This window comes from Antennarius striatus, chromosome 18 (genome assembly GCF_040054535.1).
Source record: "Antennarius striatus isolate MH-2024 chromosome 18, ASM4005453v1, whole genome shotgun sequence".
NCBI lineage: Eukaryota > Metazoa > Chordata > Actinopteri > Lophiiformes > Antennariidae > Antennarius > Antennarius striatus.
Window position 1 is genome coordinate 3671543 of NC_090793.1, and position 17066 is coordinate 3688608.

The window sequence follows — 17066 nt, forward strand, 5'->3', positions numbered from 1 at the left end:
AGCTGGAGCAGACGAAGCCTGTTTAATTGTCCCACACACTGAATCAGGAACATCACACAGGAATAATGATCATTGTCACCTACTATAATTGCAAAAGCACTGAACTGGTTCAGACACATTATTTATTACTTCCTTCTGACAGTTTTCTCACAGATTGTGCTGTTTTTGTTCAAATATCAAGAGGATAAACCAGGTGATGGAAGTTATTGTTAGTATAATATCATCTGGATATTGTCATGCCAACATAAATGCCCCTGAAGCATTGCCCCCCCCCCCACCTCCCCACCAGACCTCAGGCTCTGCTGTAATCCCAGTTTATCATTGTGCAGCAATGTGAGAAGCGAAGTGGGACGAGTGGGATCACTGACGGGGTGCCTCGCAGTGAAAATCTGTCCCGGTAGTTACAGTGTCAGTGTGTTGGAATGTGCTGATTTGGGGGCAGATGACAGGGAGGGTGGGTGGGAGGACCTGGGGGGGGGGGGAGACGAGGTCCGAGAGAGATTGTTTTCTGCTCCTGTGATCGGCTGGTCAATCCGTACTGATGATTAGATTCTCTCAGGTGAGAGGCGTGTAAGGTTGTACTGATGTAAAAATTATCCATTTAGAATGAAATGAATTAATTATAAATAGGATTTGCATTGGCATCATTTAAACTAATATATCAGTAAAACTCTAAAAAAGCACTTAATAGTTTTGTGCATAACATTCAGCTGATAAATACTCTTACTGACACAAAGCATTGATTCTGTAATCTATTATAAAGTTCTGCATGCTGTATACTATACCTCTAGTTATACAACTTTAGAGCTAAAATGTCACCGTGACTTAACATTCTGCACTATTTCAGAAACAAATAGTCCTTCACCTGCAAGAAGGATAGCCTAGAACACCCAGCAGGCATGAATGATTTACATGCAAATATTAACTTTTTTTTTTTTGCATTATCGTTACTACATTTATAACATTATAACACATACAAGAGTCCTCGAGTGCTCCCAACTTGTAAAAAACCTTTCCCCTCAAAACAATACCACTCTGCATCAGTCGACGTAACGCCCCGCAGTCACGCGCAAGCGTAACCTTTCACACAGTGCCAACTGAAACCAGTCAGAGGCGTTTAGTAGGGCAGGGGAAACTCTTCAGGCGTTGCCTGTTTCCACAGTGTTTTTACATCATCATATATGTGGTGCTTATTTCAGCTCTTAAATTGTTTAACGTGGTACATAATCAATACTGTTGATGCAACAAGAATGATGTCAAGCAAAACACAAACTCTCATCTTTAGGGTAGTTTATGGCTTCCAGAAACATGCATTAGAGGTGAGGTGGTGAATGTAAATAGCCCTTAGGTGTGTTAGATGTTTGTCTGTTTGTTGTCCCAATAATGAGCCGGTGACCTGGGCAAGGGTGCACTCTTCCCCCTGCCCAGGGGCAGCTGGAATACCCTCCAATAAAAGGTTCATAGTCAATAAAACGACCTTAAATTAACACAGATGTACAATCAAAAGTAGCAGTGCATTATTGAATAAAAGGTTTTACTTCTGTTATGTGTTAGAATTAAAAATACACTTACTGTAGTAATGTTAGATAACACCTGATTTGTCACATGAAAAGCTGAACTGCCTTGTGTAACTCAAGCACAACCTCTGCTCCTCCGGTCCCTCGTGATCATGACTTGACACTTCTGAGAGGGGATTGCCTGTTTTACATCAGCGTGGTGTCGTCACTGGCGTGCAACTCCAGCCAGATCACCCGTGTGTGTGTGTGTGCGTGGAACAGGAAAAAGCAGCGGGAGAGAGGAGGGGACTTGCTCGGAACGGCTTGCGCAAAAACAGATTGCATGCCTTTACAAAATCACAGTTCCAGTCATGTGAGAAACAAGACCAGTGACATCAATTTTAATTGGTATGTAACAGGATATGCGCGTGTGCATCCACTCTTGACTGTGTAACATGTGCAGCTGTAATGTGATCTCGGTTGTCACATGACTCTTGGAAGTCACCTGGTGAAAAGCGACCCATACTGTCCAATAATCCCTGAGAATCGGTGAAAAGAGAAACCGTTTGGATGAATGAACATGGTACTGCTGACCAAGGCAGAAGCCCGTGCAGAGAGAGAGCCCTGAGGATTATTGTTCTCTTCAGCTCAGAGATGGATCTGAGGCCACAGAGGCCAACATGACCCCTGTGGATCCACACGTGACTCCACTCAACAACTGCAAACCACCAAAGGTCAGAATTCAGCTCGGCTTGGAAAAACAGTTTCCAGAAGAAAACACAAAAACAATTCTGGTTCCAAAAAAGAAAAATGTTTTATTCATAACAATACATATGAATTCAGATTTTTTTTTTATAATAGTTGTAAAAAAAAACATAAATACACTTAAATATAATTTGAAATAACTTAAATTGTAACATAATGAATTAATTGTTGCAAAAAAAAAATACCCAGCTGACATTTTGGAACAAGAAAAAACACACAGAATGTCTTCAACTGGATGCGTAGCCCTTCCCTTTTTAAATTATTACAAATGTAATGCCAACACTGACAATCTTTAACAAATAAGTGAAATTGCATAAGGTCCAGTGTTTCAACAAGTGCTTTGCCTCTGCAGAGAGAAGCCGAGGCCTTGGTCCACTCAACAGTTCCATTTTCTGGGTTCTCCACACTTCTCTGACTCGTCACGGAGTTCACCACTCATACATGAAATAATCCTTCCGTACTGTGTCCTGCTTCATATTTATAAAACACACACATGCTTTTTAATATGAATCTCCAACTCATGACAGCATAAGTGCCGTGTCATCCAATCTCAGTTGCAACGACAAACAGACACAGGTCCAAAAAGTGGAAATTCAGGTGGAAAATTCCCTCTGCACTTTTTCTTTTTCTATATTAAATACGCCCTACACGGACAGCTGAGCTGTTTTGTTTTTTTTTGTTGTTTTTTTAGCCTGACAATTTTTCCATTCTCATCAGCAGCAGTGCTTTGGAATTTGATCTCTAGGTGGTAATGTGTCCATCAGGGTTCACACCACTCTTCCTGTGCAGAATAAAGTCCTTTCAAAGGTCTCTGCCATGGAAACGGTTCATCGTTCAGGCAAATTGATGATGGGTACCCACTGGTCCAAACAGCGACTCTCTCTGCAGAATCGGTTGACTTTGCTCAAAGCGGGATCCTTCCATGATGTCGAATGCGGGCTCTGAAAACATAAATGAGATACTAAGATATAATCATCTGTGAATTTCCATTCACATGTAAATACCAGGTATTTTCCTCTGCTGGAATTCCAGAGAAGTCATAGAAGGGAGGAGTCACATGCGTGTTTACAAAGTGCACAAGTGCGAGCAAGTTCTTCCTTGAATGGAGTTTCACTCACATTTATCACATGACACAAGTCATCTGAGTATTAAATATGCAGAATGAATTTACGTACTGTGACTAGCACGCAGTGCAGGTCCATGGGTTCGCCCCCACTCTGTTTTCCACCTCCTCCTCCCAGGATTTCAGCCAGGCGCCGGGTGTTGTTGACCTTCAGGATGTTGATGTCATTCTCACAACAAAACGCCTGAATGAGGGTGAAGTGGATCTGCAGGGCCACATCTTCCACATCCCCGTCATCCGTGGCCAGGATGCACAAAACCACATTATCTGGGTCCCTAAGGAGGGAAAAAAAAAGGAGAAAAATGTTTAATTCTAAATTATATTCCATCAATGCATTAACAATAATAATAATAATAATAATAATAATCAAACATGCTTGTGTGAATCGGAGGAGGTGGCTCAGAGTTAGCGGCTGGACGCCGGTTCCGGTACTCACACATTCAGCGACTTGGCAGCTTCGTAGACCCCGACTGTGATGCAGCCCTGCGGCAGCGCCGAGGTGAGCACTTCCTCCAAAGCTTTCGCTATTGAATCCATTCTGTCAACGAAACATTTTCTATACGTTAGCATCTTCACGGTTGTCACGAATGAGAAAGAAACAACAACAACAAAAAGAAAGAAAAGAAAACGCACATCGTAGTTTTTTTAAGCTAATGTTAGCATGACTGCTGGATGGTTTAGCCAGTCGCCCGTAGCTGGAGCTTCGACTGACAGATGTGCACAAGTTAGTTTCACCTCTTCCGTAAAGAAAACAAACAAAAAAATTAAATAGAAATAAAAAAAAACACGCATGGGAATGTAATAAAATAATTTTTCGACTAACACGTGAAGTTTTCTTGCTGTTTTCTGCTCATCCTGAAGCAGAACGCAGCGCTAGCCGACAGCTAGTCATTGAAAAGTGTCGCGCGACACTTTTAGTGATCAAATCCGATCCTGGATCAGAGATCAGATCCGATCCTGGATCAGAGATCAGATCCGATCCTGGATCAGAGATCAGATCCGATCCTGGATCAGAGATCAGATCCGATCCTGGATCAGAGATCAGATCCGATCCTGGATCAGAGATCAGATCCGATCCTGGATCAGAGATCAGATCCGATCCTGGATCAGAGATCAGATCCGATCCTGGATCAGAGATCAGATCCGATCCTGGTTGTTATTCATGCTTGTTGAACACAGAAATGCCGACCACGTCTGGTGCTTAAATCTATCCGTGCAAGTAAATTTACCGCTGGAAACTCGACATGAAGAAGTCATAAAGCATTTAATTTACCTTTCTTGAGAATAATCCCCATTTGGTTCCTCAAATGTCATGTTGTACATAAATCCCAAATCCACCTCAGAACAACGAGTATGTTCGTTTTGGAGTTAGTCCTGGTGTCTTCTCGATATAACAGCCTCTTTATCTGTGGTCTAGTATTCTGCAACTGAGAGATAAATCTGGCAACTTCACATTAAAGCTGTCCGGGACAAAGCGTGTCAGGCGAACATTTGCATCTCGCAGCTGATTGGCTGTATGCTAATTTACCGGGCGTGTTCTCAACCGGGACTGGACAGGCGGAGCACCGGGCGTGCCGGTGTTCACACCGGGTTATTAACGGAACCACAGCCGCCTGCCGGTCTGCAGCATTTGGAGCAAAAAAAAAGAAAGTCTGCTTAATGCCTGCAGCGGAGGATTTTATAATAACTTGTGCACATCTGTAATGTTGACGCCAACTTTTTGCACAAATGCACGACTTATTTGTGTAAAAAAACTATTATTAAAAAATAAAATGGCATCTTGAAGTTAAACAGAAACATACATGTGAGTTTTACATGAAAGAAGACCGTTAAATAAAGAGGTGAATGGTGTACTTGTTGCAGGACTCACCCTCTGCCAAGAAGGATCAGATTTCTTTTCCGACTGCATGGCAACGGAACGCTTTGAAGGGAACTGCTCTCTGATTGGTCGTCACGGTCGCGTGTCAAAAAACTGGGCCTGGGACTGCTTGAAACGGCGCGCGAGACCCAAAAGGACTGGCGCGAGAGGAGATTTCAAATAAGCACACCTGAGTTTTTGCTGCATGGCGTTATGTGTATGTATGTTTGAAGCGTGTACATTTCCCCCATATATAATGATGGGATTACATTCTACAATTAAATGTTAATGTAAAATTATATATAAAGCTCACAATTTGCCCGATTACTGGAAAAAGTGACCTAAATCTGCTCATCTGTGGCTCAGAATCCCCTCCTCAGTTTTTAATTTATTGCCTCAAGCCTAAAAAGTGCTAAAAAAAAAAAAGTCACCACATTACTGTAAATTAATACTTGTACAACTATTTTATTACAATTTTCATGACCTGGAAGTGACTTCTTCTATTTTAATCATGGAAATTAAAAGTGCAAAAGTATTTTAAAAAATACAGTCGTGAGATTCAGACACACTAATCAAGGTGGGCCCTATTTCAGAAAACTATTCTCTGTCCAAATGATGTAAGTGAGGATAAAAGCTTAAAAGAAAAACTCCCACATTTTTTATGCCTTTATTCCGTTAATCCCAAATGAACCGCTCCCCTTGGTGCAACGAACCATCCCTGCAAAAAAAAAGAAAAAAGAATGACGACTGGGGAGAAAATGACAAGAATGTTACAGCTGGGGCAACATGACCGGGATCATTCACTGGAGTTGGGGCATCACTTCAGAAAAGTCTCAGGGGGCGGGGGGATGCTCACCATTCCACAACAGGGTGTCTGCATCAGCGGTATTCAGCCAGACTCCCTGTTTAATCTGATGTAATAATGCAGATGTGAATCAACATGCGTTATGGGATGGATGTGAAATTCTAAAGAAACTCAGCTGCCAAAAAGCAGAAATGGTGAGAAGTTTCTGAAAAACATGATTGTATCAAGGATATTATGACATTCCTTCTCAACCAAACTACATCTACGTAAAAGATCTTTTGTCACAGTCATTGTAAGCATGACTGAAACTGGAAAGTTGCTAAATGATGAGGACTATATTGTTTTCATGAGTTATTATTAATCATTTGGTTTGTATATAATCAGAAAATAGTGAGAAACTTCTCGCAATTTATTCAGGTGAGTTTCATCATTATAAATATTTGCCATTTTTCTTAAAACATTAAATGTTTAACTTTTGGCTGAATTTCCAAAAAACAAATGATGATCTGATGTTTTTGGATATTTTGCTGCCTCCTGGTGGTTGAATCCGAAACCCACACAGAAAATTCCTTTTTTTGTTTTTTGTTTTCAACACAACAGAAAACTTTATTTGGAGTTTTCTTGAGTGCTTTGACTCTGATACAACATACCTATAATCTAGTTGACTCCTTGTAATGACTTAAATCAGTTTTCATATCAACCACAATAACTAGCTCAATATTGAAAAGCTATGGTTGTGTTTTTTTATTCAATTTAATGCGCATATTGAAGCTGTTCCAGATCCGTCCAGTAGGTGGCAGCATGAACACATCACATTTACCACATGACCCCTTTACGTCTCCCTGGGCTCTCATTTATCATGCGCTTCTCTAAGATGCAAATTCAAGTCCAGTCTTTGAACAAAATCAGCACAGATTCTTTAAAATTTAGTACTTTATTGGCCTTTTTCTTTTATCCGTACACAATTTTCCACACCTATACAACGATGCCATACAGCATGGGATCGTTGGATAGACGGATCCCATGCAGGTGATATACTGTATTTATTGTCTATTATAGGTTTAAAGTTCCAGACACAGATAGAAGATTACAGCTGAGACCAATAAAGATCAGCAGAATGGTTCATGACTGTTTAATTGTTAGAGGGGAAAGTTTTTTCCAGTTTATAATCCAGAGAAAAGACCACTCCCATACAGAAACACTATTTCATCTTCAAACGTTCAACATCAATATTTTTTAACGCGCTTGCTCGGTCAGACATTTGTTAGTCAAGGCAGTACCCAACATTTGACATTTTGACAAGTTCAATTTGGTGTTGCGTGGTCGTGGGATTGACGCAGTTCCCGGTTCAGCCAGCAGAGGGCGCCAGATGTTAGATTTTTGAGGCCAGAGATGCGCCTCCTGTCCAGCTGTGAGGAAGCACTAAAAACATTGGATCACGGGATTATTTGGATTATATAACTGAAGGTGCAAACGTAATAATGGGTTAATGTATTGTTTATAAGATTTTTCATGCATGTCGATAGATACTTAAAAATTCAAACTTTGACCAGAGGAAAAAGTGGTAATTTAACTGATTATGTATACTGGGATCCACTGAAATGACAAACACACACAACACACACACATGTAGAATAACACACATCACTTCTAGAAGCACTGACTGTTTTAACTATAGGTCTTTACTCAGTCAGATTTGCAAAAGAAGCAGCAATTACATAAATAAAAGTAAATACTTAGACATACAGCATCACAGTATTGGTGTAGTGGCGTCGACAAGCATTGATCAATATAAGATACCACAATGTTATTTGACAAAGAAATAATGAATTTTTCTGCCTCATGTTGATTGTTAATTATATAAAAATACACTATTCATTGAAAATGAGTATAATTCACAAAGACGTCTTTGTTTTATTTTAAGGTTTCAGTGTCTTGTCAATATTTTGAGAAGACATTGAGATGAATGTTTTTTAAAAAAAAGTAATATTTAACTGTTTTTCTTTGAAACAGAAAAATGTTATTTCTTTTCAGGTTCCTACACCTTTTTGTCGTATTTCAAATAACATTGACGACCTACAACACGAACAGCAACTTAAAAGGAAGAATCAGATTTTCTCCTTATCCACCTGATAAACAGCACAAAACTTAACAGGAAGAGAATGCAAACAAATGCTTGTGGATGACAGGGTTACAATTTACCTGTAGACATTTTCCAATAGTATACTCCTCTTTATAAATTTAATATGGACCCATGCCTGGGAGAATAATGGGACAAGGTGTGCAAGCTGAAAGCCGTAAGACTGTGTGACAAGCGTGATAAATGCAGCAGGCGCTGACACAGCTACATAAAAAAACAAAAGATACCTTTGTCTTGTCACAATAATCCTAATCTGTTTGAAGATGGGGAGGGAGGGGGGCACATTAGCAAGAAGGAGGGAGACAGGAATAAAAAAAAAAATGAAGGCGGATCTGTGGTCGGCAGTGATAAATGTTGCTACATCAGAAACAGGGCTCAGTGTGATGTTTCTCTCTAATGGCCTGATTGCTCAATTAATTCTGCGGGCCGTTTTCTTTGCCACCCCCCCCCTGTAATGTGGAAACAGCTATATTTTCTCCCAGATTAGTATAGATACAGGCTGACAGTCTGCACTGCTCAAGGTATTTGTGGGGTATAATTCATTCATAATGCCACAATGCGCCCCATCTATCATCTCAGGTTCTCCATCTGATAACTTGCCGCTTGCTCCCACCTCTCATTCTGAGCTTGTGGCTCTTCTGGGGCGGCCGGGGCAGACAGGGCAGAACTCCAACCTGAAAGCTGCGTGTGTATGTGTGTGTGCATGTGTGTGTGCATGCATATGTGTGATTTAGCAAGGTGAAATGTGAAGTGTTCTAATGTGAATTGTGTGTGTGTGTGTGTGTGTGTGTGTTCCCGGGCGATGGGGCGTGTGAGGTCTGCGAGGTCGGCAGCCTCTCATGTTCTGATGAATTAGCTGGCATATGCAAGCGATGAATTACCAGGCAATGAGAGTCAATTATCCAAAGGAAAACACACACACACACACACACACACACACACACACACACACACACACATGGACCCCTGCTCTTGTGGCCCCAGGGTCCCTTTTCCAATTCAGGGAATGATTTCTTCCCAAAATGTAGCGGGGAAAGAGAAGTAGCCTTGGAGGAGCGAGGGTGGGATGATGAGGAGTTGAGGAGGGAGAAAGAGAATGAATGAAACCAGAGTATATGAGTCACCCCCCCTCCCCCCAGACTCCTCACACCCTCCCTGACTAAATCCAGAAAGGCAAAGTACAGTGTGAAAATGCAAAAGGCTATTATCAGGCCTTCCAAGCTCACAAATGCCATTTATGATGGATGAGTGTGGGATTTAGAACGGCCTCCTGTCAAACAGCCCACGTTTCCCCTCCTCGACCGGCCCTCTCTTTTTACCTCACCTGTCCCCCCCCCCCGACAATGAAAACCACATCAGGCACCCCGGTTGAAAAAGGCCTGAGTGGAAGGCATTTGTAATATAGTGAAGCAGGCGTACGCCCACACATTGTCCCCTGCTGGTTCCCCACTTAATTTCTCACCTCTCGGTAGAGAGGGAATTGGTTCATGGCAGCACAAGGGAAATGATATTATTAGCAGGAATCTGAGTGTTTTTTTTTATTGATGAATTTTACTTTCAGGCAGCAGCAAGAAAAAGATGTTACCGTTGTGTGTCTGGGAAGAAGAGAGGGAAGAAGAGGACGTCCTAAATTATAAAAAAGCAAAAGCATCCAGAAGAAAATCTTCATTTCGCAGAATTGCTTTATTTTCAAAAAAGAAAAAAAAAAAAAAAAAGAGCAGAAACTCTCTCAATCTACAATTTTCTATCCGCTGACGCCGATCCAAATCACTGGATGAACCTGGCCATGAACGATGCTTCTGATAGACCCAATTTAATCTTAAAACGTTTGGACTCGCAGTGTAACAAAACTGCTTTAACACCCGGAGAGAAAAGAGGATAATAAAAGCATAAAAAGTGGGCGAGCACAGCCAAATGTCATTAACAGTTTTAAAAAGCCCAACTTTCTGACTGCCAAAAAGCAAAACACAATACTATTAACGAAAGATCCTTAAGTTTTAAGAACGAATGCAGATGTGCGGATTAAGGAATGCACTTGGAAAAAGTTCTGTATGAGATGTAAAAGAGGGATGTAAGAATAAAACAAAAGAAAATTATATTCTAAGGTTTAGCTGGCAGAAAAAGAAAAAAAACCCCGTCTGCAGTATTATATAAGTAAAACTTTAAATGAACCCGATTCAAAGTAAATGAAATTATTCTCAAGTAGCTGCCAGCAATAAGGAAATGCATTACCTGCTAATATTTAGAGACGTAATCCAGTCATTCCCAAACCGGGATTAGGTTTAATAAATTTTCTATCAGGTCTTTGTCCGACTTATTTCTAGTGTTTGTCTAATATTTGTCGTTTTGCTCTCACGTAACACAGGTTGGCGTTTGGAGGTTGATTCTGATATTTATCAGAGTAAATATCTTGAATTGTGATGTTTAGATCCTCATGGTAACCGATCCTGAGCTCTAGGCCCATCCATTCACAACATTCCATCAAACTCCAGTCGTAACTTTTTGATTTATCTCACATATAAACAGAATAAAAGGTGTGACACGATGATGATGGAACAAACGTCGTCTCTTCCTTCCAACGCCTTCCAGTCTACCTTTATGGTGCGTTTCCACTACGTTCAACGTACCGGTTTTCATCTGAGACTTTCAGCCCTTTCTCTTCCTCTGTTACCCCCTCACACACCCTTTACATCCTCCTACACACTCACACACACACACACACACACACACACACACACACACACACACACACACACACACACACACACACACAGACACACACATCACCTCCACCCACCCTGCAGCGACATGCGCTCCACAATGGAGAAGAGAGTGGTTTGGGAAATGATGGCCATTTATAACTGCCTGATGCCGAATCCTACCACCTCACTCTATCATGCTTGCACATACACACACACACACACACACAGACACACACATGCATATACACACATGCATATACACACATGCATGCACTCACATCCATACATGCTGAGAGTTTAGCACAGTGGGGATGAGGGAGAGGTGGGAGACAAAGGGAGAACTAATGTTACAAACACATTAGCTGCACAGATGAGCACTGTGCAAGTGTTGCATCCAGTGTGTGTGTGTGTGTGTGTGTGTGTGTGTGTGTGTGTGTGTGTGTGTGTGTGTGTGTGTGTGTAGAATGAAGGAGTGATTTGATTGGATGACAGAAACAAATCACTATTTGACTGTCATCAGTTTATTCAGGTGCTACCAGCAGCAGCTACGGTCTTAAATACACACAAACACACAGACACACACTCCTACACACCCATACAGTCAGAATGCACATAGTCAATGTGTTGTTGTCGTGTTAATGGGTAGAAGGGCTTCGGTGTTGTAATCTTTGAAGAGTCTTCTTTTATGTGAGGGATCTGGCTCATTGTTAACATTTAAACTGTCCATTTAAGTCTAATTCTCAACTGGATTCCGTTCACCTTCTTTTGATTTTGCATGAAGTAAAAGCTTTAAGCATCACCTCTGTTGAGGTGAGACAAGTTTAAAGTCTTTCATTTTATGTCACTTGCTTTTAAGCAACATGAAAGGTGACAATAAAGTAGAGTAAGAGTAGCGGTAGTCATCATCCCACGGACAGAAGAACTGAATTCCTGTCAGAAAAGGATGGATTGATTGATTGTGTTTAAAGCTTCTTTGATATTGCAAAACTTTTGATGACAACTACTTTTACTAAAAGAAAATGAAGCATCTATATTTTCCAGACATCATCCAGACAATCATGTAGTGAAAACTTCCTGCATGTCACAAACCAGAAGTGAACTAATTTTAAATTTCCCAGTTTGAGGTCAACAAAGTGCATCTTATCTCATCTCATCTCATCTCATCTCATCTCATCTCATCTCATCAGTAATAATATAGTAATCAATGGTGAGTTTCTTCTTTCCACGTGAGAACAGTAGGAGGATGTCAGACGGTCGTGGCCGACAGAGATCCAGTGCGTTGGTGTTCATTAGTCCGCTCACGGATGACTTTCACCAGGACTGACTGTAACAAAGACGTCAGGTGGGTTTGTGTTTCTTTGAAGGGATGTGTGTGTGTGTGTGTGTGTGTGTGTGTGTGTGTGTGTGTGTGTGTGTGTGTGTGTGTGTGTGTGTGAAGGCCTTGGTTTGTCAGCGAGCTGGACGGGCTGTCACTTTCTTAATTGCCTGAGCGTGAACTCGCCCTGCTCCGCTCACCTGGTTAATTACTGCGTCCTTTCAGTGAAAAAAGATTGAAATGAATTCCGACTTGATTCAAGCTTCACTGGCATGAAAAGCGAGTTTACTGACATTGTCATAATAGAGAACAGAGGGTTCGTCCTTGGAGTGATGGGAACTTTCGTGGCTGTTAGGTGCTGATGATAAAAGTCACATTAAACTGATCTGATGTCCTAATTTTAGCGTGTTTATAAAAAAAACAATTCCTTTATAAAAGTGTTGTGATAAATATGAAGAGATGAGCGACTCATAGCTGTTAAAACTTTGTAAACTCAAGCAGAAAACATCTAAATCCCTTTAAATGCATCAGATATTTCCAAATGAAAACTCACACGATGACAACTGCGACACAAACCGAAGCTACCGAGGGCCAAGAATTAATTTGAAGAAAAGAAATAAAATTAAAAATCAAAAGGATGTGAGAAACAGCAGGTTTGAGCCATGCAAATTAAATGCTAATGTGATGCTAATGAGCAGAGGGATGGGGTGGGAGTGGGGGGGGTGTGTGTGTCAGGTAGGAGGTAAAGTTTGTTTAGAGAGCGAGTCGGCGAGACAGCGAGGGGAAATGGGTAACGCTTGAGTGAGCAGTGAACGGGCTACCCATGATGCCGCGGTGATGAGAGAGGGAACATTAAGCGATGGGGAGATGGCGAGAGGAAGGGAACCGGAGGAGAGGCCCTGTGGGCTGATGAATGCTGATTAATTTCTAGTTTACTTTAGCGCCTCTGCTTCCCGCGGTTCATACCCTCCATCAAAAAACTGCCACTCCGGCTGTTAAATTAGTTGCATTCTCTGCTCATTAATTTGCACTTTTCTTTTAAAGCCCCATTAAACTCAGGATTTAATTTTGAAGTCTCCCATCAAAACCCGCTGCTTGTGCTGCTCATGCAAAGTCAGTAAGCCTTTTGTGTTTGCTGTATTTGGGAAGATTGCGCTGCTTTATCAATTCTACAAGAACCCCCCCCCCCCCCCCGGTATCGCTGCTGTTAGACTGTGTGTTAAATGGTTTGAGTTAATCTATTGTTTTATTCCTTCAGATCTGTCACAGGGTCATTTATTAGCAGCTCAGTCTCTCCTGGAACACCTGGCAGGTTCAGCTGGAGCAGCTTTAAATCAGAAAGAAAAACCAAGCATTCATTAGCTTTAAAATGTTGTTTTATAATGTAAAATAAATATCAGATATAAAAACAAATTACCACAATTTGTGAATGTTGACCTGCTGCTTGTTGACATTTTATGAAGTCAAACCTGTCTAATGTTTTTGGGCCAAAAATATGCAAAAACTGATTTTTTGAGTGAAATAATTTTATGAGAAAGTCTGGAGTGGCAGAGAAGTATGTTAGAGCAGTGCAGGACATGTATGAGGACTGTAAGACAGTGGTGAGGTGTGCTGTAGGTGGGACAGAAGAGTTCAAGGTGGAGGTGGGACTACATCAGGGATCAGCTCTGAGCCCTTCTTGTTCGCTATGGTGATGGACAGGCTGACAGACGAGGTTAGACAGGAATCTCCATGGACTATGATGTTTGCAGATGACATTGTGATCTGCAGTGAGAGCAGGGAACAGGTGGAGGAGAAGCTAGAGAGGTGGAGGTTTGTCCTGGAAAGGAGAGGAATGAAGGTTAGCCGCAGTAAGACAGAGTACATGTGTGTGAATGAGAGGGACCCAAGTGGAAGAGTGAGGTTACAGGGAGAAGAGATCAAGAAGGTGGAGGATTTGAAGTACTTAGGCTCATCAGTCCAGAGCAATGGAGAGTGTGGAAAAGAGGTGAAGAAGTGTGTACAGGCAGGATGGAACGGATGGAGGAAAGTGTCAGGTGTGATGTGTGATAGAAGAGTTTCAGCTAAAATGAAAGGAAAGGTGTTCAAAACTGTGGTGAGACCAGCGATGTTGTTTGGTCTAGAGACAGTGTCCCTGAGGAAAAGACAGGAGACAGAGGTGGAGGTAGCAGAGATGAAGATGCTGAGGTTCTCTCTGGGAGTGACCAGGAAGGATAGGATCAGGAATGAGTACATCAGAGGGACAGCACATGTTAGAGGTTTTGGAGATAAAGTCAGAGAGGCCAGGCTGAGATGGTTTGGACATGTTCAGAGGAGAGATAGTGAACATATTGGTAGAAGGATGCTGAGTTTTGAACTGCCAGGCAGGAGGCCTAGAGGAAGACCAAAGAGGAGGTTTATGGATGTAATGAGGGAAGACATGAAGGTAGTTGGTGTGAGAGAAGAGGATGCAGAAGACAGGGTTAGATGGAGGCAACTGATTTGCTGTGGCGACCCCTGAAGGGAAAAGCTGAAAGGAAAAGAAGAATTGAGAAAGAAACTCCGGGCAGGACCCAGGCTCTGGAGGGCGGTCATCCACCTTGAACTGTTGGTTGGGAAAATACAATTGATTATTGATCAGTTATTTTCTATGAAACTTCAGAGTGTGTGAGGTTGTGTTCATGGTCCAACAACATTCATAGCTTCCTCTCCTGTCAGCGTCTCTGAGTTAAAGACCTTCTGGAGAGACAAAGAGCAAATATCTTTCTGCAGGCCTGTCGGGTATTCCTCGGCTTTTACAGACACACACGCACACACACGCACACACACACACACACACACACACACACACACATGCATCTATTAGAGCTGTGTTGGAAGGAGCGTGCAGTAACACAAAAAAAATGTGATCATCTGCCTCCACTCCATGTGATGGAGGTGAGAAAGAGCATCTCAACAAGCAGACGAGCACGATGAGAGAAAATGACAATATTTAAAATAGAAGACACAAACTCCATTTCTGTGGAACAAAATATTAACGATCTTTCATTTGGGATCTCATCACCACCGAATGCGGCACCGGAGAAAATGACATTCTGTGCTGCTGAAGTCTGGGGGAAGACATGAGACAGGATAATAGCCAATAGGTGTTTGGAGAGAGGGAGCTGGAATGAATGAGAAGGGAAAGACAGAGAGGAACAGAATTGACAAATTCCCATGATGGGTATACCATGAGAGGAGGAGGAGGTGGGGGGTGATTGAAGTACAGGGGGAAAAAAAAGAAAAAAAAAGGGGGGGGGGGGAGAGATTGGAAATTGAAATTTATGACATTGAAAATGACTATGACGGAGACAGAGCCGGGTCCTACTTTGCTCTCCCCTCTTTGGTAGCAGTCAACCTTGCAATGAGGGCAGATCAAACAAAAATAGGCTGTTAGCTGGGCATGGGGAGGGTGGGGAATGGTGGGTGAGGGGGGGGAGTAAGAGAGAGGGATGGGAAGGGAGGTGTGGACAGAAGTGAAGGAGGACATTAAACGAGGAAATGATGATGTTGTCAGTGAGCGATGTAAATCGCGGCGGCTACATAGTCAACAGACACAGTCGGCTGGCGGCGCGGGGGCCGGGGCCCGTCTCAGCCGCGCTGGCACTGACAAATGGAATATTTTCAGAGGACTTAATCAGAGGAAAATGGGCTTTCATCTGCTTGCCTTTACCCGCTCTGCCGTTTTGCACACAGAAATGATTGCCTGTCGCTCTTCCCCTTCCGTGTCTTTCTCTCCCACAGTCATTGAACGCAACCGCTGAACCGCTGCAGAGGTTACGCACAGAGAGAATTCATCAGTTGTGTTTTATAAAGGGATGTAAGGGACACACAGATGCACTACCTCAGTCAGAGGATTGGGGGGGTTTCCTGTAGTTAAATGCTCACACGAACTGAAAAAATATTTTTTTGAATTTTTTTTTTTAAAGGAAGCACAGATAAGTTATTATTAGTCATCATCATCATTATTATTATTATTATTAATAATAATAATAATAATTATAATAATAATAATAATAATAATAATAACAATAATAATGATGATGATTATTATTATTATTATTATTATTAATAATAATAATAATTATTATTATTATTATTACAGTATTATTATTATTATTATTATTATTATTATTATTATAATTATTATTATTATTATTAAGTTGGACTACTTTTATCCATTCATGCAAACTTTTTTTTCTGCCTGAATTTAGAGGCCACAGGTCAAACGTGAACTGTTAAATCTTTGTCATCCATCAAACAACCAAAACAAAAAACTTTTTGTATTGAGAAAACACGCCGAAAACACTCATCATCCACTCAATAAAACCTATTTCCTGTCATGAAGGCCTCATTTCCTACACTTGTGTTTGATGTAGTGCCTCAGCCGCCCGCTGGTCGGCCTCCACAGATCAGAACGGCGGTGACGTGATCTATTTCTCCCATGATGAATGGACCAATCTGCTGCCCTGTTGCCCTGTCCGCCTAATTTGTTATGATGTGACACCGTCCGGAATCGTTTCTATGATGATGAACTCGCTCGCTCGTCTGCACCGGCAGGTTAAAAAGTGGGCTGAAAAACGTCAGGATGCCTCTATGATGCACTTGATACCGAAAGGATGCCGTAAACAATTTCTTCAGGAAACCCTTAACAGAGCTGGGTCCCTGATTTCCCCCCCCCCTCGGGATTTCAAGTTTCTTAGTCAGCATAGCTGGAAATTCACGTTTCATGCTTTTTGCAGGGCGTTTGGGACTGCATGGATTGGGAGGTTGAAAACGCTCAGACGGTAGAAGAATTAGAGCGTTTTAAAATCTCGATCATTGTTTTCTTCCAAAATCAGTCT

At 41.7% G+C, this 17066-nt stretch overlaps 1 protein-coding gene across 1 annotated transcript; it reads right to left on the minus strand.

The window, feature by feature from the left end:
- Positions 1 to 2285: 2285 nt before the first annotated feature.
- On the minus strand, positions 2286 to 4820 carry gadd45aa (growth arrest and DNA-damage-inducible, alpha, a). The gene is made up of 4 exons (XM_068341535.1): positions 4658 to 4820; positions 3821 to 3922; positions 3437 to 3659; positions 2286 to 3202 (listed from the first exon to the last, which is right to left on the minus strand). Exons 1-4 carry the CDS (start codon positions 4705 to 4707, stop codon positions 3089 to 3091), a joined length of 489 nt encoding a protein of 162 aa, XP_068197636.1. The 5' UTR covers positions 4708 to 4820; the 3' UTR covers positions 2286 to 3088.
- Positions 4821 to 17066: the final 12246 nt, after the last annotated feature.